Below are 25,806 nucleotides of genomic sequence, written 5' to 3' on the forward strand. Positions count from 1 at the left end.
TTCCCTCCTTCACTATTGCAGTGGTTTCCTCAGGAGTAGTTTCAAGTGTCTTAATCTAATCGGCTATTCAGTTGACCGGGCTAAAAGGCAGTTCTACCCCTACTCAATAAACGTTCGTGACTCCCTAATGCTCAGAAAACCAAATACAAAGTCCTGTTAGGCATTTAAAGATCCTCAGAACCTGGTATCTCTAACCCGCCTTCTTTCCCATTTTCCCCAATTCTCCTTCCTGTAGTCTCCTTCCTGTGGTCTTGCCGCACAAGCTAACTGTCCTTTATACAGGTTGCTTTCTCTCACATTTCTGTCATCATGCAGGTCTCACTGCACCTTTGCCTCTTGGAATTCTGGGTTTTCTCCAAACTCGCCTTTAGAATCACCTCCCGCAGGAGGCTATTCCCTATCTTCCCCATTCTCCCGTCTGTGCCTTCCGCTCTCGGTGACCTCGTATCTGCTCTGTCTTTTTCTCGTATATACCCTGTGTACCTGTTGGCTCCCATAATATAAGTTCCTTGAGGACTGGGGCTGTTTCTTTGCATGGCTTAGCACGGTGCTCGGCATGTAGGAAATGCTTCCTAAATGTTCGCTAATTAACTAAAAGAGACTTAGGACTTGGTGGGAGAGCTTGTCTGATAACTCAAGCCAGTCTCAAACCATTCCCCGCCCTTACACCTTCTCCCCCCCTCTCTCCCCCTCCCCCCAGCTCTACTATAAAGTTCCGCGCCTGTAGCTTATAGCAAATTGTCCCGATCCCTGTACTAGTCCGGATTCCCCGTCCCTTTTAGTCTATTGCTTTCAGCTCCCCACCCCCACCCCCTATCCTTAAGATTGCTCTTCTTATTGGCTGTCGCCATCTCCCCTTGACCTCCTATTGGCTGTTGGATTTCTTTCTCCTCCCCGCGCGGAGGACCAGAGGCTAAGGGACTGGGACTGGAGGAGAGGGGAGGGGAGGGGAGGGGGCGCGGAGTCCCGCCCGGGCTCAGCTCGGAGAGTCGGAGCTGCGCCGCCTTAAAGCTTGTAGCCGCGCAAAGAAGGGGCGCTTCTGATCCGTGCGCGCCGGGCTCTCCCACCCGCCCAGCCCTCCTGTCAGTGTCCCAGGGAAGAGCCGGGAGACCCCCGGCAGGGCAGCTCTGGAACAGCCGTCAGGATCACAGCGGCTGGAGCAGAGGCGTGAGCTCCCCAGCCCGCTCAAGCCCCAGAGCCGAAGGGAGCTGGGGGAAACTGTCCCGTGTCTGGCAGATGGCAGCGTGACGATGGAGAGCAAGGACATGGACAGCTATCTGCGGCGCCTCAAGCAGGAGCTGGTAAGCTGAGGAACTGGCAGGGAGGTGGTGGGTGGGGAACTGCCCCCGTCCCGAGCTGCAGCCGTCTGGTCTCCCTTACCCGCGTGTAGGAGAAGGAGAACGGAGTGTCAGGAGGGGGAGGTGGGGAAATGGAGGCTGGGAAAGGGAAGTCCGAGGTAGCGGACCGGGAACCACGCGGAAACTTGGCGCGGAGTTTAGCGAGAGGGTAAAGACTGAGCCACCGGCGGAAAGAGACCGCGGAAGGCTGACACGAGAAGCTGCTGACGGACACAGGCAGGGCACGCGCCCGAAGCCACTGACGGGCGCTCGGGCGCAGACTGAGGCGGCTGCGGGGCGCGAGGCGGCTGACACCTGAAGCCGCTGACCCACGCAGCCGCGGACAGACGCACTGACAGACGGACACACCCACCCACTGACGGGCGCGCTCACGCGGAGACCCAGACTGAGCGCCACACGAGCACGAGGAGTAGGCAGCCGGGGCAGGGAACGAGAGCTTGCCAGAGGGCTCCGAGAGGCCTTGAAGCCGAGGCGGGGCCGGGGCTGGGCAGAGCTGGGCCCTCGCTTTCGGGAGGACCGTCGGACTCTGGGACGGGAGGGAAATCGGCACCGCCTGGGGCTCCTATCTCTCTCCGCTGGAGCTTGGCAGGCTGGGGCGGGGTGGGGGTGGGGGGGGGCGGTGCGGGGGCAGGACCAGCCGGCTGTCTGCCCGGACTTGTCTGCCAGCCCGGAGGGGGGCTGGGGGCTGGCAGCTGTAATGACGGCAATGGGGCCTGGGCATTGGGAGGAGGGGAGCTGCCAGGATGAGCAGGAGCTGCGGAGGCAGAGCCAGATGCTAGGTCTCTGCTTTAGGAAGAGGGAGAATGGGGGGAAGGGGGCGGGGCGGGGGGGGTGCAAGAGAAAGAAGCCTACTTAGGGACAGGTAGTTGTAGGGGAAAATGAGGAGGGAAAGTGATCTATCTGCCTGAGATAGTGAGCCCTGCCGCCTGCACTTAACCTTTTGAAGGCTCAGACTGCATAATTAGTTGAAAATATAAGGTTTGGCTTAGAAATCAAATTTCTCGGTGACTCCAAATGTTTACCTTCCAGATCACACAGGGTTTCTAGTTCACTTCCGTTCATTTCACTGCGTTTAAATTCAGCGTTTCCTCTTTTTACCTGTGTAATTTTAGTCGCTTTCCTTCCCTGGGACTCAGTTTCTACCTCTGTAAAACAGGATTCAATTAAACCAGTTTTAATGTCTCTTCTAGCTCTAATATTCTGTGATCCTATGAAATCAATTAAATCCCTACAGCATTCAGAGGAAATCTTCTATATTCTCACACAGTCTTTGTAGGGTCAATCTGGAGATGGTTTAGTGCAAGTAGGGAATCTTCTTTCTTTCACTGATTAATTCTCAAGAATTTCAGTACCTGCTGTGTGCACTCAGGTAGATTTCTAAGTGTATTATTAAGCAACGAGAGAGAGACAAAATTGAAAGCATCCCTGCCCTTAAGAAACTTACATTCTATGGGGGAGAGGGGGGAAGGAGGGAGGGAGAGAGAGAGAGAGAGAGAGAGAGAGAGAGAGAGAGAGAGAGAGAGAGAGAGAGAGGTGGTGGCGAAAGGGAGAGGGAGACACTGAGGTGGGGAGAGGGAGAGACAGACAGAGACAGAGAGACAGACAGAGAGAGGGAAAAAGAGAGAAAGAGAAGCAGAGACAGAGACAAAGACAGAGAGAAAACCACAGAGACACAGAGACAGTCAGACAGAGATACACAAAATATCTCAACCCCCTATTGTTCTGCCTCACCCTTTTAGATCAGAGGAAATTAATGTCCAGAATGTTAACCCAAAAACCAGAAAGCTGGAGTGTCCAATGACTAGCCTAGTTCTATTAGTGTGATGGAATGACTGTTTGTTTTGCCTTTCTATCCAGCAATTGCCAATGATTGGGCAATGCCTTAATAAAATCACCCCCAAAATTATTCTTTGTGCTGGGTGAGTTGTGGTGAAGAGAAGTGATTTGACACCCATGCTGTGTGTGGGGGGGGGACTGGGCTGGGGCAGGAGGTGGAGGACACAGCCTAGCAGCAGTGGAATCATCACAAGTATTTTTTTGAAAGACGCCATTTTTTTTAGGTCATCGGGTCCCAGGTGTCAGCTCCTCTCTCCAAGGTTTGTAGATCAACTGTCTGTTCAAAGAGATTGCTGCAGATTGAAATGAGAAGGGCAGGCATATGACCCTGGTTTCAGCCCCTTTGTAGAGCCCGAACTGTGGTGACACTCATCGCCAGGGCCCTAGACGGACACTGACCATAACATATAATTCTTCATTTTGAATGGGACATAAGGGTTTCCCCCTTGCCTAATTCCACATCCCCTAACTTCCCCCACAGACACACATACACCAACTTTCTTTGCAGAGGTGTTCAGCAGACAGGAAATGACGGGTCCCTATCTAGGGCTAGGGAGATTGTCAGACTGTTGGGGTTACCTAATCCCAACACACAGGACTCTGACTTCCATCTAGGTGTTTCTCCATGTCCTTCAAAGGTCACAGTCATTGCCGAGAATACCCCCTCATCGTGGACCAGGGCTCGAGAGAAAAGCCTAGACTCAGGATCCAATCCAGTGTGGCTTCCTTTGTGCTCAGAGTGGGGGGACAGGGCCCCCTCCACCGCACCCCATGTTCTGAGTTAATGGAAGGGTGGGTGTTTCTGGCACAGGCTGGAATTTTAATAATCCTCTGATTTGCATTTTACACAACAACTGGGGGTGGGGGAGCGGAGATTGGGGGGGGGGGGATGTGTGTGGAAGATGCCAGAGGAATAAAGAAAGCAAACAGGAACTAGCACCCCAGCTCCAGATCTGAATACATTCCCTCAATCGACACCCCCATCAGGATCTCGAGGCCAAAGAGGGAGGAGGGGAAGAAAGAGGGAAAGGATGGGGCACGGGGAAGACAGGGAGAAGGAAGCACCAGAGTCACCCAGCTCCCTCATTAGCTTTGTCTGCAGTGTTTCAGTCTTTGACTGTTTTGGAGAGGAAGCCAACCCCTGGCCCAGGGCCCAGACTGATGCTCAGACAGGAGAGGAACTCTCCCTGCCTCACCTTCTCACCTCCCTACCCTCCATCCCCTTCTCAAGGCCAGCCTTCTCAGGCTCCCAAAGGGCAGCTCTTTCCTTGGCTGAGCAGAGAGAGTCGGGAGTTTTCTGCTCCCTCCTGACTCTCCCAAGCCTGACCCTCCGGCCAGCTCCGGACTCTGAGTGACCATTCCCCCACATGGCAGGTGGGGGCCGCAGAGGAGGTAATTCCTCTGGCTTCATCTTTCTCAGGCTAAGGCAGTTGGGACGGGAGCCAGAGGCGGCTCTTGGCTCCCAGTGACTGGTCTGGGCAGGTGTTTTGCTTGGTCCTACACCAAGCTGAGAGGCAGCCAGAGGAAGTGAATACAGTCAATTCTCATTTATCTGCTCTATGGATGTCGCATAGCAAATGGGCTTCCCTCCTCCCTTTCCCCATCCTTCTTGCCACTGAGGGCCACTGGGGTCCATCCTTAGCGTGTGCAGGGAAAGCAATTCCTTCCCTTTACAAGAGGAAATAAATGTCTTGTGCCTTCTACAGCCATCCAGAAATGGCTTCGGTAATTATCTGTTGTTTAAATTATCTGCACTACTTCCGATCTCATCCATCCCTGTGGCTAACTTTTCATTCATTCATTAGTACATTCATTAATTCATTCACCAAATTCGGTAACCTATTAAAGATCACTAGGCTTAGGCTTTGGGGATGATTCAAAGTCGAAATATGACACAGACCCTTCCCCCCCTCGTTTACATTCCAGGAAGAGAACAGAGATAGCTAGAATGCATAACATCTAAGTACAAACCAGAGGTACAAAGCGCAGTCCAGGATCTTAGAGGAAACAGCCCTTCATCTAGCAATCGGTAGATTAAAGTCAAAAGACTTGTATTTGAATCCAGTTTCTATGCCCTTATACTCTGGGCAAGTCACAAAGTATTCCCATCTGGAAAATAAGGGAGTTGGTCTGTAAATTTTCAGTTCTAAAGCTATATACCGATGAGCTCATGCTTCTGTGGATCTTTTCAGTGGATCAGTGCTACTCCTTACAACATTCCAGGGAGGTAGGTAAGTGCATTTGTTTTACTTTGATGACTCAGTGGTGTCAGATGTACTGCTGGGGGCCAAAAACACTCTGGAGTATGACCCAAACCAGATTAAAATGCAATTAGGAAATATTCAATGAAATAAATACAAATATAATAAAACAGATAAGGTTAATAGGTAGTCAATATGCAGCCCACAGAGATCCTTTTCCATCATTTCACCCATGTCCTTTTCCTGACCCTATTTAATGTTTTCTTAGTAAAGATCCTAGAGGGAGTTTGCCATTTCCTTTTCTAGCTCTTTACAGATGAGGGAATTAAGGCAAACAAGGTTAAGTGACTTACCTAGCTCCACAACTAGTAAATGTCTGAGGCTAGATTTGAACTCAGGTATTTTTAACTCCAAACCTGACACTTTATTCACCTCATTGCACCAAGGGGATCCTTATGTACTGTTTGATACCCCTGATTTAACTGGTCATTTTCCATCAATGTGGGTTCTCATCCCAATGGGGTCAATTCCAACCCATCTACACCTTCCTATCCTCTAAGAGGTACTATTTATCCCCATTTTACAATTAAGGAATTGAATTACAGAGAGGGAAATTAATTTCCCCATAATTATACTTGTTATTAATAATTAGAGCTGGGATTTGAATCCAAATCTTCTAACTCCAGGTCCAGTGCATTTCCATAACCTTTTCGAGCCCACCATGCTTTCAGCAGAGATCATTTAGAATTAAGTGAGCTATCAAGAAACATTTGCTCCTGAAGGTTAAAGTTGTAGAATTTCCCATCCCTCTACTCCAGTCATCCATCACAACTGGAAATATACACTGTCATGGAAGAATGCATTTCCTCACAAGTGAGGTCAGCTGGGGAGTCTGGGACATGACTGTGTGGTGGCCCAAGGCAGGGGAGAGAGAGAGCTGCAAGGAAGTATCCTGGCTTAGTCATAGGAGTGACCTGGAAGACTTTCCCCAGTGCTGTGTCTGTCTGTACCTCCTTGCCCATGGGGTATACATGGATACAGGGACTGAGTTTCAGGGAAGAAGTTCAAATGGGCCCCATGGTAGAAGCAGCAGCAGAAACATTTTTTCATCAGGACCCTGGGGGGACAGGACTAAAATGACACCATAGGAAACATGTGGCCTGCTTACTCCCTGAACTCTACAAAGAGTTTATGAATAGACTTCAAGTCCCAATCCCTGAACAAAACTCCCAAGGGAAACTTCCTATCTAATGGTAAAACACACTAATGAGAGAGACAGAGACAGAAATAGAAAAGGAGAGAAAGGGGGGAGGAGAAAGGAATAGAAATAGAGAGGAGGAGGAAGAAGAGAGGAAGGAAGAGGAGGAAGAAGAAGAGAAGAAGGAAAAGGAGGAGGAGGAAGAAGAGAAGGAAGAGTAGAAGAGTAATTTGAGGGCACACCATCATACTGCCTCCTGAGCATGAGTACCAGGGAGACTTGGGAGGGAGATTTTGAGCTAGTTTTTGAAGGAAAACATTTCCTGACATATCTGTGCTGGTGAGGAAGGAGAAGGATATTTCCCTGAAAAAGAGGTGATTTGGGATGGATAGGGTGATTCTTGATCCATAAGAGGTAAATAGAGGCACAAGAAGGAAATAGCTAGAGGGGAAAGAAGACATTCGTGATGTGGGACATTCTTCCTCTCTAGCAATATTTCCTTAATGGAATTCTTCAGTTCCAAATGTCCACAAGGCCAGAAGCTTCTGCCAAGTGGGAAAAGAGGATAGATTTAGAACTGGAAAGATCTTACCTGATAAGCTACATCAATTCCATTTTTAAAATTTTTTTATTACATTTTAAATTCTGAACTGTCTCCTTCCCTCCCTCCCCACCCTGCTCTAGAGAAAGCCATCATTTGACACAAATTTGCAAATATATATATATGTACTATATACAGTTTTATTTGACAATTCTCCCTCAGGAGGTATGTAGTATCCTCTCTCATATATTTTGTAGTTAGTTTGAATGTTGATAATATTGAGTTCTTCATAATTTTTCTCCAAACAATATCATTCTTACTATATACAGTGTTCTCTTGGTTCTGCGCACTCCACTCTATCAATTTATATAACTCTTTCTAGGTTTTTCTACAACCATTATGCTCATCATTTCTTATAGCACAATAATGTTCCATCACAATAATATATTTCAACTTGTTTAGTCATTCCCCAATTGATGGGCAACCTTTTAGATCCCAGTTCTTTGCCACCACAAAGAAAGCTGCTATAAATATTTTAGAAAATAATAGGTCCTTTTCCTTTTTCCCTGATCACTTGGGAGACAGACTTAAGTGATTATTGCTAGATCAAAGGTACACAGTTTTATAACTTTTTGGCCATAATTCCAGGTTGTTTGGATCAATTCACAACTTCATCTCTTTATAGATATGGAAATTAAGACCCTAGGAAAATCTTCTAGATTTTTTTTCCTGAAGTGACTTATCCAAAGACTCACAAAAAAAGTAATTCCAACCCAGGACCTCTGTCTCTAAAACTATTAATCTTTTTACTATACCTCCACTGTCTGCTCAGAGGGCAGTAATCTTTTAGGAAAAAGCAGCTTTTAAAAAATATCATATTAAGTAAGATACAGCTTTTTTTAGACTCTTTTATTGGGGAAGGGGGGGAAGTAATTGAGATTGATTGAGGTAGAGTCATACATCTAGCAAATACCTGAGACCAGATTTGAATGCAGATTCTCCTGACTCCAGTGCTAGTGCTCCATCCCCTGTGTCACCTGCCCCTAGAATACAAGTTTTTGAAGGAAGATCTGGCTTACTATGAGACTTTGGTCAAATAACTTTCTAACTGGGAAGGTCTCTTTCTAACTCTTTAACTTTCAGAGAAGTTTCTAATCTGCTTTGGTAGAGGAAGTTCCTTGCCCATAGGGATTTCTTTACACCTATGAAACCTTAAGTTTAGTAAATATGCACATATATGTATTTTTTGTGTATATTTTTATCCTTATTTTTACCCGAATGAGGAAACTGATTCTCAGAGGTTAAGTGACTTACTAGGATGATAGAATCGGCCCACATATCCTCCGGCCAGGAATCCAGCTAGATCGCCACTACACCCTACTGCCTTTTCAGCTATAAGGCTCCCCATTTATGAAAGTTTTCTCAAAGAGCCCTCTGTAGTTCTCAAACCACAAGTTGTTGACCCCAGATCTAGGGAGAAGCAAGAAGAAGAGCACAGTAAGCCCTGAGGATATAGTGGACATCTAGAGAATGAGAGGTTCAAGCTAGAAAAGAGTATATCCTGAACCAGCTCAGGACTATTCCTCCAGGGAGGCTGGGTGCTATTTGCTTTCAGCTTAGCAGGTCTCTGCCTTCCTTCTCCAACTAGCATGGAGGGGCCTAGGGGTCAGGGACTTAGGCAAGCTTTCTTGGTTCCGTGATAAGGCTAAATAAACATTCACTGACAGCTGAGTTTGATGAGAGAACCTATGGGGAGAATGAGAATAGGGAGAAGAAAGGCCAGAAGTATGTTAGAGAAGGAAGCTGTAATGGAGATGGGGGTGGGATGGAGTAAATTAGGTCTGTCCATCTGTCTTTTGCCAAAGCATTATCCCATAAAGGGATGCTTCTATGGGAGAATTAGTCTCTTCCTTTTTACGAGCCCCCTCTCCTCTTGTTTCCTCCTCATCCTCCCACCTCCTTCCCTCCTGTGGCTCTTGGCTCAGGCTGCCTCCCTGCTGGCCACTAGGCCCTGTAGCTTCCTGTGGGGAGATCCAGCAGCTCCAGCCAAGAGCAAGGAGGGGGCCATGAAGGTCGCTATTCACAGGGCCTGGAATAAAATGCTTGGCACTGGGGGACCATTCCCATTTCCTGCCCTGAGTCTCAGCCGATGCCTCTGGGAGGGGATGGAGGGAAAGGGAGCCATGGAAAGAGGTGGTGAAGGGATTGTGTGAGGACCTTGTGAGCCTCCTGGCAGAGGGTGGGGGTGGGAGGGAGGCAGGGAAGCCTGCCAAGCCCATAGGCAGAGCTGGGGCCTGCGAGCAGGGAATCTGGCTGCTCGAGCAGAGGGCGTGAGACGGAGGGACCGAGGGCACAGCTGTGAGAATCCGTCAGAGGGGCCAAGGAAAAAGGAGCCGGGGAGGCAACAGAAGGTACCTTGCCCACACACACACCACGTCCCCTGCTATGCAATTCTCAGAGCGACAGGATCAGACTTCCAGTGAGAAGGAGAACGTCTCATCCTTCATGTGACTTGCACAAAGATCACACAGGTAGGAAGTGCACATTGGCCAGGGTTTAGACACAGGCCTGGATCCCAATCCGTTGCTCTTATCAATCACAATGAATGGCCTCCCTGGCTTTGAGGGGGAGAGATGTCTCTGCAATGGGTCAAGCTCATCCTGGTCCCCATGGATTCAGGAAGAGGAAATCCAGTCCCGTAAAGATGCCCTATGTAGGACATCTTCCCAACAGGATCCTGACAGGCAATCCCCTCCACTCTGTCAATGAATTAGCCTAGAACAGAGAAGGCTTTGGGAATGGACTAAATATGGGGCTCAAGTGTCTAAAGAGGCTTCATCCTTGCCTTTCTTACCTGACAGCCCCTTTCACTTAAGTAGACTGCTCTTTTCTCTGGATTACCTCCTTTCATAGAAGTGAAGGAACTTAATGGTAGTGGGTCCATTTTTAGTCATTTCTGACCCCATTTTAGGGCTTTCTTGATAAAAGACTAGAGTGGCTTGAAAAAAATGTCTTTCATTTTCCAGATAAGGAAACTGAGGCAGAAGTTTTCCTTTCTCTATTCCCTGAGCCCAAATAGAATTGACAAACATTATCTCATGATTTTAGCTTCCCCAATTTTATAGATAAGGAATCTGGGGCTCTGAAAGGTCAAAAGCAAAATTCAAACCCAGATTTCATCTGCCCTTAAGTCCTGTTCTGCATTCTTATGACCTCAGGTCCACATATTGATTTTAGGGGGTGTGGATAATCTCAAGGTCACATAGCTAGTGAATTGTCTGGGGATGACATGTTATTATATACAGATTAAGGAACCATTTCCTCACAAGGTTTTGCAAAGGTGCATGTTGAAAGTTATTTTTACATATATTTTGAAAATAAAAAGCTATTATTAAAAATAAAATAATCATGGAAAAAGAAAGAGAGAGAGAGAGAAAGAGAGAGAGGAAGAAAGAAAGAAAGAGAGAGAGAAAAAAAGAAAGAAAGAAGAAAGAAAGAAAAAGAAAGAAAGAAAGAAAGAAAGAAAGAAGAAAGAAAGAAAGAAAGAAAGAAAAAGAAAGAAAGGAAGGAAGGAAGGAAGGAAGGAAGGAAGGAAGGAAGGAAGGAAGGAAGAAGGGAGGGAGGGAGGGAGGAAGAAAGGAAGGAAGGAAGGAAGGAAGGAAGGAAGGAAGGAAGGAAGGAAGGAAGGAAGGAAAGAAGAAAGGAAGGAAAGAAGAAAAGAAGAAAGGAAGGAAGAAAGGAAGGAAGAAAGAAAGAAAGAAAGGAAGGAAGGAAGGAAGGAAGAAAGAAAGAAAGAAAGAAAGAAAGAAAGAAAGAAAGAAAGAAAGAAAGAAGAAAGGAAGGAAGAAGGAAGGAAGGAAGGAAGGAAGGAAGGAAGGAAGGAAGGAAGGAAGGAAGAAAGAAAGAAAGAAAGAGAGAGAAAAAAAGAAAGAAAGAAAGAAAGAAGGAAGGAAGGAAGGAAGGAAGGAAGGAAGGAAGGAAGGAAGGAAGGAAGGAAGGAAGGAAGGAAGGAAGGAAGGAAGGAAAAGAAAAGTGTTTTCAGACTCCAAGCCCAGGGTTCTTCTTTACACAAAGCCAAAACATTAATACTAACTAACATGTAAACATTCATGTTGGGAGTCAGAGTTGAGCAGTGGAAAGGATAAGCATTTGCATAGCTAGCTATTCTATTTGTATATTTGCAGTTTTTCTCATTTGATCCTCACAATGCCCCTGGGAGGACATTAAAGAATACAGAGGTTAAGTCATACAGGGGTTACCAAGTCAAAAGCTGGATTTGAATTTATATTTTTCTCACTTAAAGTCCAACCCTCCATCCACTGAGCCACCAGACTGCCTCAATAGTATATCAGAAGTCAGAGGACTTTGATATACAGCCTAAACTTCACTTGCATATTACTCACTGTTATTATTGCCTCCATTTTGTTGCCAGGAAAATCAAAGTAAAGGGATTTGCCTGGGGTCAAATAGCTAGTAAATTATAAAGGAAGGATTTGAACCCAGGTGAGTGCCTAAACTCAGCATAAATAACACTGTTCAGTTGTTTAGTTTATTTTATTTTACTTATATTTGATATCTATATTAATTATATGTAATATATTCACACTCTATATAATATTTAATATCTATTATATCTAAAAACATTATGATAACTGAACTGGAAGGTGGGAAATGGGGATGGAAGGTAGGGAAGTGAAGCTGTGAAAACAAAGGAATGGTTGGAAAGAGACAATGGACCAGGAACTCAGTCTCCTACAACAGCTGTCTACAACCTTCCATAACCGAAGGAATGATTCTTTATTTCAGAAAGAGAGAAATCGAGACCCAGAGTAGAAGGAAGGATAGGACCCTAAGATTTAGTTGCCCCAAATTCTAGCCAGGATTCTCTCCCTTTGACCAGGCTGCCCCCTTTCTCTCTTCCTGCTCCCCAGTCCAGCAGAGGAGGAGGGACACAACCCACCTGCTGGCTCCATTCTTGTTTGGGTGACATCATTCCCTTTGGGCTTGGGAAGGGTGACCCTATTAGCTTTTCTCTGTGTTGGGCTCCAGCTCTAGCAGTTGATACTCTTTTCTCCTCCCCCTCCTTTTCCTCCTCCCTTCTCCCTCTCCTTCTTCTCCTCCTCCCCCTCCCCAGGACCTTCCTGTTTCCCATCACTCAGGCTTCCTCCTGCCAAACTCACCCCATTGCAAACAGCTGCTTTCTCCTTTCCCACTGCAAATATTCAATCAGTGGCAGAGCTGGAGTTTGGTGACACAGGATACTATACTGGGAGTTAGGGTTCCTGTTGTCCTGGGGGCCCCTAATCAAGCTGCTTCCTTTTCCCTACTCTATTCTCTGAGCCCAAATGGAATTGACAAACATTATCTCATTATTTTAGCTTCTCTGAGTTTTTGCACCTCCATTTTATAGATAAGGAATCTGGGGCTCAGAAAAGTCAGAAGTCACCCTGATTTCACCTGACTTTAAGTCCTGTGCTGCATTTTTTTTTTGACCTGGGTCTATATATTGATTTTAGGAGGTGTAGATAAGAAAGTTTGCCTCTTTAGATTCACTAACTTCTAAATAAAATGTAGCATTTCTGTTAATTATTTAAAATTGTTATTCTGAGAAGAGTCCATAGACTTCATCACACTGCCAAAGGGGTTCCATGATTCCAAAAAGGGTTTCAGAACTGGTAAATTCTTATCAATGCAGCCTCAAGTCCCTCACGCACAAGAAGCACTAGACTTCACAGAAAATGTACTCTCCTGGATGCTGGCCAGGACAGAACATTTATGTGCCCTAAGCAAGGTTTGAAAAATGCTACCTTGCTGACCCTGTCCCTTCCCCTCAAGGCTTTGAAAATTCATCAAAATGCAAGCAACTTTACACACATATGTGTATGTATATATATATATATATATATATATATATATATATTATATATATATATATATATATATATATATATTTGTAGGCCACAGAGAAGAGAATTTTCGATATTTAATTATATGCATTTACAAAAAGTATTATTTTTGAAAAGGCCATGTGATCCTGGGTCAGTAATTTGATTTTAATGTTCTAGGCAACTCTCTAAAACTATAAAGTTACACAAAGTTCCATCTATGTTAGCAAACAGGATTCCTCTATACCAATGAAACCAAAGTCCAAAAAAAATTTTTTAAAGTGTATCTTCCACTCTGACTTATTGTAGCCTGGACCACTGCTTACCTAACTCCTAGTTCCAGCTCAGTCCTAAATAAAAAGAGAGAGAGAAAGAAAGAAAGAAAGAAAGAAAGAAAGAAAGAAAGAAAGAAAGAAAGAAAGAAAGAAAGAAAGAAAGAAAGAAAGAAAGAAAGAAAGAAAGAAAGAAAGACAGAAAGACAGAAAGAAAGAAAGAATTTAGTGCCATGCATACTTGAATGGAGGCAGCTAGATAGTGCAGTAGATAGAGTGCCAGCACTGGAATCAGGAAAGGCAGGGGGCAAATCCATCCTCAGATACTTCCAAGCTCTGTGACTAGACAAGTCACTTACCCTGTTTGCCTCAATTTCTCATCTGTAAAAGGAACAGAAGAAGGGAATGACAAACAACTTAAGTATCTTTGCCAAGAAAACCCCATGAACGGTCAGACACAACTAAAAAAAAAAAAACTGACTAAATAACAAAAATACTTAAATGGGGCCTTTGTTCAGTGGCTTGCCCTATTCTTGGTCATTTCAATACTTCAGTATTTCAAAAGAGGTATTATTTCACCTTTGTCCAACAATGATCACAGCTCTCCTCCCCTCCCCCCATGTCCTATAATGAACTACAAGAGTTGTCACAGCTGAGAAATTCATCACTTGCTGGCCAGCTCTCTGGGGACGAGCCTTTCTGAACTCAGCTACCCGCTCACAGACATCAATAGCTATTATTTGAAGCCTTTCCAGCTTAGTAAAACCTGATGCAGTCAAGCACCCAAGGTCGGCTCCATGACTTGGCAAAGCCGGCCGAGGATGTTCCGCACAGGACTTAGACAGCCAACTGCCCAGACACATCAGTCCTAAGATCGTCTCTTACCAAGGCCCGGCCCTGATTGTACAGCCCTGCAAAGCCAGCCAGACAGCCTGGCCACGGTGATCTGTCCAGTTACACTGAGTAATAGTCAACAGACTGAGCACCTGGGAGAAGCAAAGCCCCTGATAGGCGCCCTGAGGGATGGAAAGATGGAGGAGACTCAACTTCTGCTTCCAAAGGGATTTTGATAAGGCAGATCAAATATGCAATAAGTCGTGCAATTAATAAGTAGTGGAGTTAAGACTTAAATTTTAAGTGTAAATCAGGTCTCCCTCCCCTCCTCCATACCTACATGAAATAGCAAAATGAATATAGCACTGGAAGCTCAAGAACCTGAGTTCTAATTTACCTGAGCCTTTTAACCACTGTGTCTTAGTTTTTAAATCTGTAAAAAATTAGAGATTGGAGTCAGTGTTTCCTAAGATTATTTCCAATTCCAAGTCTTTGCGAGCCTTTGGTCCTCCAAACACTATTACAGACAAACATGTCTAACTGGAAGACTCTGTTGGGAAATGGATATAGTGGAAAGAATCAAGAGGTTTGAGTTCTAGTCTTGTCTCAGCCTCAGATAGTTGGGTAACCTATTTCACTTGTTTAAGAGATTAGATTAGGCGGTCTCAGAGCCCTTTCATTCTATCTAGGAAGAAGGTGGTATTTGATTGGACATGTGAAGGAAAGGAAGGCAGTTCATTGACACAATGCATAAGGGGTTGGATCTGGAAGACTTGATTTCAAATTCTCAAATGCTTGCTATCTGTTTGATTCTATTTACTATTTATTAACCTTTTTTACCTCAGTTTCCTCACTTGTAAAATGATATGGGGAAGGAAATGATGAACACTCCAGTACTTTGCCAAGAAAACCCCAAATGGGTTTTCAAACTCAATGGAATAACAGGATTTTTATGAATTACCAGTGGAGGGAAAGGCATTTTGTTTTATTTTATTTTTAAATAACAATAGTTTTTTTATTTTTCAAAATACATGCAAAGATAGTTTTCAAGATTCACCCTTACAAAATTGTATTCTAAATTTTTCTCCCTCCCTCCCTCACCTAGATAGCAAATAATCCAATATAGTTAAATATGTATAACAGATTGGGAAAGGCATTTTAGGTGGAAGATAGAGTGTGAGGAAAGAGATGAAGTCAGAAAAGCTTACTGCCATTAAAAAAAAAAAAAGATAAATAGGTCAGTTTGACTATTGTTTTTATATATATATATATATGGAGGGCGTTCTTGAGATGTATATATGACTGGAGAAAAAGGTTAGAACTACACAGAGAAGGATCTTGAATGCTACAGTAAGAAATCTGGATTTTATCCAAGAGTTGTTTGAAGATTTTAGAATAAGGGAGTGATAGAATTAAGGAGAAGATTGGTCCATTGGTGGCATGTAAGATACTTTGAGAAGGAAAAACTGGAAGATGAGGGAAAAGGCTCATGGAGGATTCTACATCACACTTCAGTTTTATGATGTAATGAAAGGGACTAGGAGGGGGGAGACTTCAAATGTCTGACTTTGAACAGGTCACCAAGGCACAGGTGACTCCTTCTGCAAAACAAGTGTGCAGGATATGACCAGATAATCCCTGGCAAAGTCAGACATTCTGTAATTTGACCCCATGTCCCTTCTGGTCTTGAAATAGATCCTCAGAATTCAAAAGGGTCTGAGGGATATTGTGGATATGAAATATCCTCAGACAGGGGACTAGGGAAATTTTTGGAGAAAAATAGCCAAAATCAAACCTGTGTTCACATCAAAAATCTGCCCTATATTCTAGGCATTTTTGATCTTTACAAAAATTTCCTATTTTTTTCAAAAGGATAAAAATCAACTTTTTCTCAGCCCAATTTCAAATCACATTGAATTACAGAACTCCAGAGAATACAGAAGGGGAAAACAAAGCTATTGCAACAGTTCATGGGAGAGGTCATTGGGCCCGGAACTTGGCTGGGGGCAATGACATGGAAAAGAAGGGACCTAAAGGAGAGGTCCCGCTGAGATCTGATTGATGGCGGGAGGTGGGGGAGAGGAAGGAGTCCCCAAGAACAGCAAGGTTTTGATTCTGAGCCCAAGCAAGCAGAGTGATATCTTTATGCAAAGGAGGTAGCGAGGAAGTGGGTGCTAGTGCAGCCTTGCTAGTCTCCTTCAGCTGAGAATCCCACCCACTGAGGGTGAGACCGTGGAGGGGCTCTGAAGCTCCTTCCCAGTGACATCCCCCTTTCTCTGCTGAGAGAAGAGGCTCAGCAGCAGAGAGAAGGAGATAAAAGCAAAATACAAAGGAAAGGGGTCGTCAGAGTTGGGGTCTGGTAGGGAGAGAGCCCGTGGGAGGTTGGCGACCCTCCCCATTGAATACAGACTTAAGTCTGCTCCTTCTGCTGCCACAAGAATCTGTGTGGGGGATCATCCCTCTACCTGCCTGCCCAAGACTATCCACCCGAGTGACAGCAGGAAGGAGCACACTTAAGTCTGTATTTAGTGGAGATATCCCAAGTGGGAGGGTCTTGGGCAGGTGGGTTGGGGGGGTGATCCCCCCCACAAACACCTCTAGGAGGATGCAGAAGCCCGCAGCACCCGCAAGACCTGGTGTCTGAGGAAGCTTCAGCTGACACTGAGCTGGCTCATCTCATAGCCTGACCCTTGGCGGGGGGAGAGGTTGCCAGGGGAGCTCTGACGCAGACTGGCCGGTGAAGGCTGACCTCACAATCCAGCTTTGCCGAGCCTCAGATAGCCACGTTCTCCTCCCTCCTCCCTCCGGGCTTAGGAAGAGCAGCATTAGGCCAGCCTGGGGAGGTAAGATGATCGGGGTCTCTGGGGGGCTTAGGGAACAGATGGTCTCTGCAGGGTCCGGTGTCAGTAACCTGAGCAGGGCCCGGGGGGGGGGTCTGGGGGGCTGAGGCAGCCTGGACCCGAGAGCGGGCGGAGGTGCAGATTTTCAGTGGATGTTATCAGAGAGCCTCTCCCCGGTCCAGGCTCTCACCCAAACCCGGCCCGCAGCCCCTTCCAGCTGGCAGCCCTTGGATTAGCAAACCGTTGTAGAGGGGCTAGAGTCAGAATCACGAACAGCTAATCCCCCGCCACTTGGCCTTCGCTCCCCTCAGACGGGGGAGCAGGGCTGCCTGGGAATGAAGAGGACCCGGCACCCCAAAGGGAGAACAGGTGCTGAGAGTGGGGGGCAGGGTTCAGAAAGCTAGCAGGGTCCCGGGCCTTCTCCTCATCACCAGCACCACCTCTCAGCAGCTGCCTCCGGCCAGATGTGGACAACTGTTGGGGAAAGCAGGCCTCCCTCCCCTTTGGTGAGAATCTGAGTCCATTCCCCTTACCGCCAAACACACAGTTATTGTAAGAAAAGAGGGGGCCCGGAGGCCCCAAAGGATGGAGGGAATCCCATGAAATACAGCTCTGTGCCAGGAGCCGGGATCCCAGCATCGTAGGTTTATTGCAAGAAGGGACCTTGGAAGCTTTCTAGTGTGACCCCTCACTTTTACAGGTCGGTAACATCAGACGTAGCTTTTGAATCCAGCCCTCTGAGCCCAAATCCAGCACTCCCTTTTACTACAACACACCCCAGACTCCCATTTTACAGAATGTGCTCCCAGGTTCTTGTGCTCCCAGGTTCTTGTGCTCCCAAGCACACTATTCTTTCCACTGTGTCCTGCTGCCATCTTGGATCAGGGACACTCTTAGGCGAAGAAAAGAGAAGCTGTGTGAGATAATTGTATAAGGGATTTAACTTATATTTCTACCATGTTTAACATATATTAGACTACTTGCCATCTGGGGAAGGGGGTGGAGAAAGGGGGAGGATTGGAACACAAGATTCCATAAAGGTCCATACATATGTTTCAAAACTAAAAAGCTTTAATAAAAAATAAAGAAGAAAAACTCATATTATCATTAAAAAAAGAGAGAAGCTGTACTGAAGGAAGAGAGAAGGATTAGATCAGAGACACTTGGGTATATAACTCAGGCTTTCTCCAAGCAGCCATTTCAAGGTGGAAATTCTCCCCCCTCCAAGCAAGGCGAAGGAGGAAGGGCTTTTGATTCAGGACCATGCTTAGCCATGGTAGTGAGCTTCCCATCATTTCCTCCCACTTGAGTCTTCTCTGTCTCCTTCCTTCCTAGGTATCCATGAAAGAGGTAGGGGATGGGCTCCATGACCAGATGAACTCCATGATGGGGGCCCTGCAAGAACTGAAGCTCCTACAGGTACAGACGGCTCTGGAGCAGCTAGAGATCTCGGGGGGCGACGGACCAACTCCTCTGTCTGCAATGGGCCCCGCCCCCGGCTTCCTGCAGGGCCCCAGGACTCAGCCTGAGCCCCCCAGGTGGGCAGGCAGCAGGGGCTCGGCCAGGCCCAGGGCCGGCTCTCCCCCCAGCCCGCTCCCCCTCGGCAGCACCAAGCTCTCCTCCTGCAGAAGCGCCCACGGGGCCGGCCCAGCCCCTCCTGCCAGGACTTGGGAGTCGGAGAGCCCAGGCTTCCTGCAGCCGAGGACAGAGCGGGCTGAGCCCGACGACTGGACCTCCACCCTGATGTCTCGAGGCCGCAACCGGCAGCCGCTGGTCTTGGGGGACAACGTCTTCGCCGACCTGGTGGGCAACTGGCTGGACTTACCGGAACTCGATAAGAAGGGCGGGGAGAAAGGCGACGGGGGCGGGGGAGCCGGGGGGCCAGAGGCCGGAAGCAGGCAGCGGGATCTGGGCCGGAGGTTCACCCTGACCGCCAACATCTTCAGGAAATTCTTGCGCAGCGTTCGGCCGGACAGAGACCGGCTGCTCAAGGAGAAGCCGGGCTGGATGACCCCAACGGCCCCCGAGCCCCCAGCCGGACGCTCCAAGAAAGTCAAGAAACGGGGCCACTTCAAGGGAGCCGGCTACTTCCCCTTCCCCAGCAGTGGGGGCAACGGGCAGGGAGAGAAGCCTTCTTCAAGCTGCCCCAAGGCCCTGGAGCCCCCGGCCTCTGGCTTTGACATCAACACAGCTGTGTGGGTCTGAGCCCCGGCACTTGCCATGGCGGAGGCCAGGCTGGGCCGGGTCAGGTCGAGATCCCATCGGCCCCAGCCCTGAACGCCTTCCTTTAAATGTTTCCCCAAAAAGCAGGGGAGGGGGCTGGGCAGAACTAGGCCCTGTCATCCCAGGAGGCTGAGACTGCCGGCCGGCTCGCCCTGACAGAGACGCGGTCTCCGGACCAGGAAACCTTGCTAGCTTGGGACGGACTCGGGAACACGGTGTGAATGTGTGCGTGTGTTTGGGGGGGGGGGGGAGAGACGACCCGAGGACGCCTTTGGGGAATCCCCCGCCATCGACATCGGTGCCCTGGCAGGGGCTTCGGAGGCTCCGAGGAAGGTGGGTGTGTGTCCAGCCCTACATCCAGACCAGGAAAGTGAGAACCCCTGAGACCCCCCCAATAAAGACATTTTATCTTCAGGCCCCCATTTCTGCAACTGTGTCTGCTTGCTCCAAGAAAGCCTTGTCCCCCGGCAGAAGCAGCTGCCCCTCATCCCCAGCCAAGAGCTCCTGCAGGCCCTTTCTCTCTCAGCAGTGGCTCCTCTCCCCCCGAGCAGGAGGAGCAGAGTCTCTGGGTGGGATCTGATGTGGATGAAGACACAGCCTGGAAAGTGGTGACTCAGTTTTCTCCTTCCTTATGATTTTGGTGATACCTGATGCCCTCCTAAAAGGTCTTTGAGACTGGGGGAGCTATGGAGGAAGGACGGCACTGGGGAGGGGGAGATCCATAGGTGCTACTTCAAACACTTTTCTCCCAGCAGCCTACAGTACCTGGGTCCTGGGGCAGAGAGGAAAGAGGAGTCAGGGCTGGTACCTCTAAGCATCCCTCAGGCTCCCCCCCCACACACACACAATAAGGGGATCTTTTAGAAACTCAGGTAATCAACTAATCTAAACTCCTAGACAACTGATCTAATCATTTCCAATTTCATTTACCCTCACCCACCAATGTTCTCCATTGGGTACCATCCTCTGAAGACCTAGAGGGCTTTCAAAGCATCCCTTCCCTCTCTCCCTCCTTTTTTCCCTCTGTCCTGTTCTGATCCTCACCATAGACCAATCAAGGAAAGAAGAGAAAGAAGGAGACACAGAGACTGAGGAGAGACAGAAAGAGAGAGACAGAGACAGAGAGAGACAGAGGAACAGAAACAGACGGAGAGAGACAGAGAGAGACGGGGGGAGGGAGAGACAGAGACAGAGAGAGAGAGAGAGAGACAGAGAGAGAGAGAGAGAGAGAGACAGACAGAGAGAGAGAGACAGAGAGAGAGACCAGAGAGAGATACAGAGGGGGGGGAGGGAGAGACAGAGACAGAGAGAGACAGAGAGAGATAGACGGGGGGGGGGGGGGGGGGGAAGGAGGAAGAGAGAGAGAGAGAAGGAGGGAGGGAGGAAGGGAAAGGAAGGAGAGAAGGAAGGGAGCAGGAGCCACCAAGAGAGACAGACAGAGAGCCAGGGGAGAAGGTTGGAAGGAAAACAACATTTATGAATTCTGTCTGGGCAGGCGACCTAGGGCAGGACTTGGATGCCTGTATAACCCAGAACAAGGGACAACCCCCACCCCTTTACGCTGTGGAGCTTGACACTGTCTCCCCACTCGGAGTAGGTAACACCCACTGACAGACAAAATACAATGTGAGACCCTGTTTGGGTTGAGAAGCCCATGGAGGCCTCCCCTCCCCTTCCCTCTCAGCCTGATGGGATGTGACAGCTGTAATTAGAAGCAAGATGCCTGCCTGCAGAGCCACTTCCCAGGGTGGCTCTCCGGAACTCCCACCCTCCAGAAAGGCTGCCTCCAATCCCTCCCCCTCCCCTTCTTCTCATTCCGGGGTGGGAGGGAGGGAGCAGCTCAGGTTGTCTAACTGTCTCTTTAGTGCGTCAGTGTCCAGTGAGGGCAGGGGGTCTTTGGGGAGAAGCTTGAGATATCCCAAAGAACCGAATTACTCCAGTTTGCTTTTGGAGGAGGGCAGAGAGAAGGCACTGAGCTAGCCCTCCCTAAGAGAACAATCTCGTTTCCTCTGAGTTTTTCCACACGGGACTTACCAGAGGGGGATTTTCCTAGGGACGAGTGAGTACGTGGACCCTGATGGCCTTTTAGGGTTTGCCCCTCCCCACCTAGAAAGCTGCAGATAAAAAGGAAAAGGGACCTTGCTCCCTCAGGCCCCCTGGCTCCCGCCAAATGATCCATTTTCCCTTTCCTTTCCATTCCTTCCTCCCTCCTTCCATCTTCTCCCCTGCCCATGTTTTCTACTGGGGCTTGACTCTTCCTTTTCTCTTCCACCCCCTCACCCCCTATGCCCACCAGGAGAATCTGGGGAGCAGAGAGGAGCTAGAGAAGACATTCCACTAAATGGGAGAACATTCCAGTTAGAAGTCCACCTCAAAAATTAGTTTGCTCATCTCCAAATAGGTTCTGAATCATTCTCTTTCTCTGGGAGGGAGGGGAAGAAATTTGGAATGAAGTGATGTACCCAGGGTCACACAGCTAGTAAGTACCTGAAGCCGGATTTGAATTCAGGTCCTCCCGATTCTAAGGCAGACGCTATCCTCGGTACTAAGAAGCTGCCCCTGCTCTGAACTATTCTAAGCAGAGTCGGGCTGTCTGTCCTGTGACAGTGAATAGGAATGGAGACTTGTCCTGGGGTTTCACTAGCATAAGAACTCTGGAGAAGGAGAACCCCTCAACCAACGCACCTTCTCTGAATTTCTGCTCTTAAGGAGATGCCGAGAACAACAATAGATTAAACGCGTTGCTCAGGATCACACAACCATATGCATCTCAGTTAGGATTTGAACTCAGGGCTCACGGCCCCCATCAAAGTGCTGTCGGCACTACATCAAGCTGCCCATCTGAAACTGAACCGGAAGAAGGGAAAAACAACAAACTTGCTTCCCCTGTATTTCTGTAGTCAATCTCATCCTATCGCTGTTTTATCCCTTTCCAGCTTTTTGGGTAGGGCGTCTTTTCTGGCTGCCTCCGAGGAAGGGGAATTCCTAGCCCACTCTTGGTTCTCCGTTGTGGACGCTCCATCTTTTCGGCATTAACTAGGGCTATTGTCTAACCACTTGCTGACTTCCTCTCTCTGCCCCTAGTCATTTCTTTCTAGGGCTTCGTGGGTGAGCAATCAAACACGAGCCTGATCAGGGAAAAGACTATACTGCCAAAATTACGCACCAACACGTGGCTATGTATATATAACACATATATAGATTACACACATATTTGTATAGCATCTCTCTATACATATATGTATGTGTGTGAGTGTGTGTGTGTATATATATATTTGTGTGTCCACTGCTAGAGAGACAGAACCATTACACATTCCCCACCGGGCCACAGAGTTGTCGTTTCCATTTCCCTTTATTTGGATTATTCGTGCCTGCATCCAGCCCAGATAATGGCGAACTGTCAGCCGATTTTGTGCCTAGGAGTCAGGACTCGGGCCTGGGACTTCAGCTGCCTTCCTCCTTCTTCACTTTATGCCGTCACTAATGAAAACTGATAGCGAATTAATTTTTCTCTATAATTAATGTCTGCCGCAGCCCCCTCCCCGCTCCTGGGCTCCCAGATGAGGCTGTGGGAGACGTTAGACTTACTCCCTCCTTCCTCTCCGCCAGCGCCCCCCGGCAGAGCTGGGGATCAGCAGCCTTCTCCCCTCCCCCAGCCCAAGAAGGCAGGGATGAACAAAAAGGAGATGGAGGAGGGAGAGAGCAACAGCTCAATTCTGCCCCGAGGGCTAATTTTACGGTTAATTAGGACATGCAAATGAGCCAATTGCTCAGTTAATGCCCACCCTGGCAAATGGCCCTGCCCCGCATCCAGACCACTTCTGCCGGCCATTGGAGGCTGGGCCTCCGTCCAGGTCCCTGCCGGGTAATCCTTGACCTTGTAGCCAGGCTGGGCCCCCAGCCAGGCCCTGGTGGCTGAGTCTCCCGCTGGCCTTGTCCTTGCTGGCTCTCCTTTGCCTCTCCCTGCTGCCTCTGGGTCACTCTTCTGGACCTCTCAGCCCGTCCAGGGCATTATTTCACTCCTTCCTCATTTTCCCAGTTGCTCTGTGAGTCTACACTTGCCCAAGTTTTTAAAGACTGGCTCTAATCTTCCTCTCTTAGCCCCTGTCTCCCAGCAAAATCTTAGGGGAGCCCTTGGATCTTTCTCAAGACAGATGGATTTTTAGGAAGGAAAGTAAACGGAGAGGGGGCAGTTAGATGGGGCAGTGGATAGAGCCCAGTCCTGAAGTCAGGAGGATCTGAGTTCAAATGTGGCCTCAGACACTTAACACTTCCTGGCTGTGTGACCCTGGACAAGTCCCTTAATCCCAATTGCCTCAGGGGAAACAAAAAGTAGAAGGAGCTTGCCTCCTTCTGTAAGTCAGAGAAGTCATCTTGTGTCCCTCAGCCTTTGGCTTGGGGGAGTAAAGGGAGTCAATAAGAGCTGGGCTGGATGCAGGCTCTCTCTTAAATGCTCCTACTCACTATTTTAATAGCTTACATTTTTCCACTGAGGAATGAAGGAAGAAAGAAGGAGCACAGGCCAGGGGTCTTAACTCTCACAATCTCTTTCCAGAAGCCTGATATCTTAAAGACTTGGAGTTCTCTGAGCTGCCAGGAAGATATTTCTATAGCACAAACTACCCTATAACAACCTGTTGAGAAAGAAGAGCTGGTATTATTATTCCCATTTAAAGCAACCTGAAGCCCAGAGAGGGGAGAAGTCATTGGTCCTAGTGTCAGAGGAAGGACTCAGAGCTGGGTCTTCCAGCGTCAGTGCCTTTGGATACCATGAAGCTGCCCCTTACAGCAGGGCCTGACAGATAATCCAGTCTCAAAGCCCGGGGCTTCAGCCCTGAGATGAAGGGGTGAGGTCAGTGGGGGAGATGGGAGCAGGGGAGAGCCAATGAGCCAAGTTGAATGGAGAAGAGTTGGGTGAGCTCCCAGCTCCATTTACAGATAAGTCTCCATCATTCTCTTTTAATGTTGTTGCAGCTTGGATTCTCTCCAGGCTCTGGTCTCTCCTTTCTCCAATCCAGCCACCAACTGGAGCTTTTGGCCCAACAGGGGGAGAAGCTGTTTATCTAGCAGGGGGGCTAACCAAATAATACACACAATTGGTGGGTTAGGAAGAGGAGTGAGAGGCCCCCATCTGTCTGGACTGGTATTGATTGTCAGAGGCAGAGGGCTAGTGGAGATGACCCCTGGAAAGCTGATTAAACACCGGGATCAGTGATTTTGTTACAAACACCTCGTAATATAAATTCACCCGCTACCTTTACTCATCTCACTCAATCCCATTAGGCAAACTCCCCTTTTATTTCCCAACAAGTAAAGTGATGAAATCTCTCTCTTGGGAGGTACCAGAGCTCAGATACCCACTAAATTTGATAGGGGTTTTCACAGTGACAAGGAAAAGAAAAGACATCTCCTTCCTGTCTCCCCTGTTCCCTCCCCCCTCTCTCCACACAGCTTCACATATGCATCTAAAGATCTTGGGTGCTCCCGCCCTCACCCCAAACTCCCATTAGGTCAGCCCTGCCCGGTCTGCCTATGGCCCCAGAACAAAGTCCTTATTCTTGTTCAAGGCTGGAATCTGCTCCCTCCCACCTTCTGGAGTCATCTAGTGAAAGCATCTCTCTGTTCAAAGGAAGCAGCTGAGAGAGGGTGGGAGGGTGGGGTACCTTTCAGCATCCACCCCAGGATATATAGTATTGTGGCTAAGCTGATAAGAGGGAGTGAAATAACACCTCTCTGTACCCTTCAAATGGGATCTCAGGTCAACTGGCTTATTTTTCTGGGCTTGTTTCCTTGTCTAGAACAAGAGGAGGCTGGGGGCAGGATGAAGGTGCTTCCCAGAATTCCATGGCTTCTCCCCTTCCCCATATCCACATCCATCATACCTTAGGCTGTGATTTCCCCTTCTCTACCTTTCTCTCCATCCTCCCAATGGACATTCAGATCCCCTCTACCACCTCCATGCTAGAGTGACCCAGCCACCAGCTTAGGATAAGAATTAACTGGGAAGGGACCTTCTCATCCCCTTGCATTGGAATGGACTTCTCCCTTTCTTCATGCTCCTCTGAAAGTTTGAGGCTCTCATTCTCTTCCTCCACCAGCTGCTCCCACCCCATGATCTATAGATTGTGACCCAGTCAATTCTTCTCTCTGTATTGAAATAAGATAAAGCTACCACTTTATCTGATCTTCTCAGACATCTTTCCCTGTTTCTCCATCCGTACAGTCATGTCCTGGGTTCTTAGGTGTACCCAATCTGCTTCTGGGAGATACCAGAGGGAAGGACTGTTACTACAAGGGCCCAGGGTAGAGCTTCCCCCTCCTCCATTCTATCTCCCTGAATATATATATGTATATATGTGTGTGTGTGTGTATATATATATTCTATTTTAATTTTTTTGTTTTTTTTATTTGTTTTTATGCTTTATGAATCATGTTGGGAGAGAAAAATCAGAGCAAAAGGGAAAAACCATGAGAGAGATAAAAAGACAGAAAAAAGAAATGAACAAAGCATGTATTGTTTTACCTTCAGTTTCCTTAGTACTTTATTTGGATGCAGACGGCATTTTCTGCCAAAATCTATTGGGATTGCTTTGGATCACTGAACACTGAGAAGAACCA

At 47.8% G+C, this 25,806-nt stretch overlaps 1 protein-coding gene across 1 annotated transcript; it reads left to right on the forward strand.

Moving 5' to 3' along the window:
- Window positions 1-945: 945 nt before the first annotated feature.
- INKA2 (inka box actin regulator 2) lies at window positions 946-19,610 on the forward strand. Its single transcript, XM_051993027.1, has 2 exons — window positions 946-1,301; window positions 18,301-19,610. The coding sequence occupies exons 1-2, from the start codon at window positions 1,251-1,253 to the stop codon at window positions 19,168-19,170; spliced, it is 921 nt and encodes a 306-aa protein (XP_051848987.1). The 5' UTR covers window positions 946-1,250; the 3' UTR covers window positions 19,171-19,610.
- Window positions 19,611-25,806: the final 6,196 nt, after the last annotated feature.

Source organism: Antechinus flavipes, chromosome 4, assembly GCF_016432865.1.
Source record: "Antechinus flavipes isolate AdamAnt ecotype Samford, QLD, Australia chromosome 4, AdamAnt_v2, whole genome shotgun sequence".
NCBI classification, from domain to species: domain Eukaryota; kingdom Metazoa; phylum Chordata; class Mammalia; order Dasyuromorphia; family Dasyuridae; genus Antechinus; species Antechinus flavipes.

What these genes read in the sequence shown, in the direction of transcription:
- INKA2 (XM_051993027.1), top strand. Translation starts at nt 1,251, where the DNA reads ATGGAGAGCAAGGACATGGACAGCTATCTGCGGCGCCTCAAGCAGGAG. An exon ending in GGCGCCTCAAGCAGGAGCTG is followed by an intron (nt 1,302 to 18,300) that starts GTAAGCTGAGGA and finishes CTTCCTTCCTAG; the next exon opens with GTATCCATGAAAGAGGTAGG.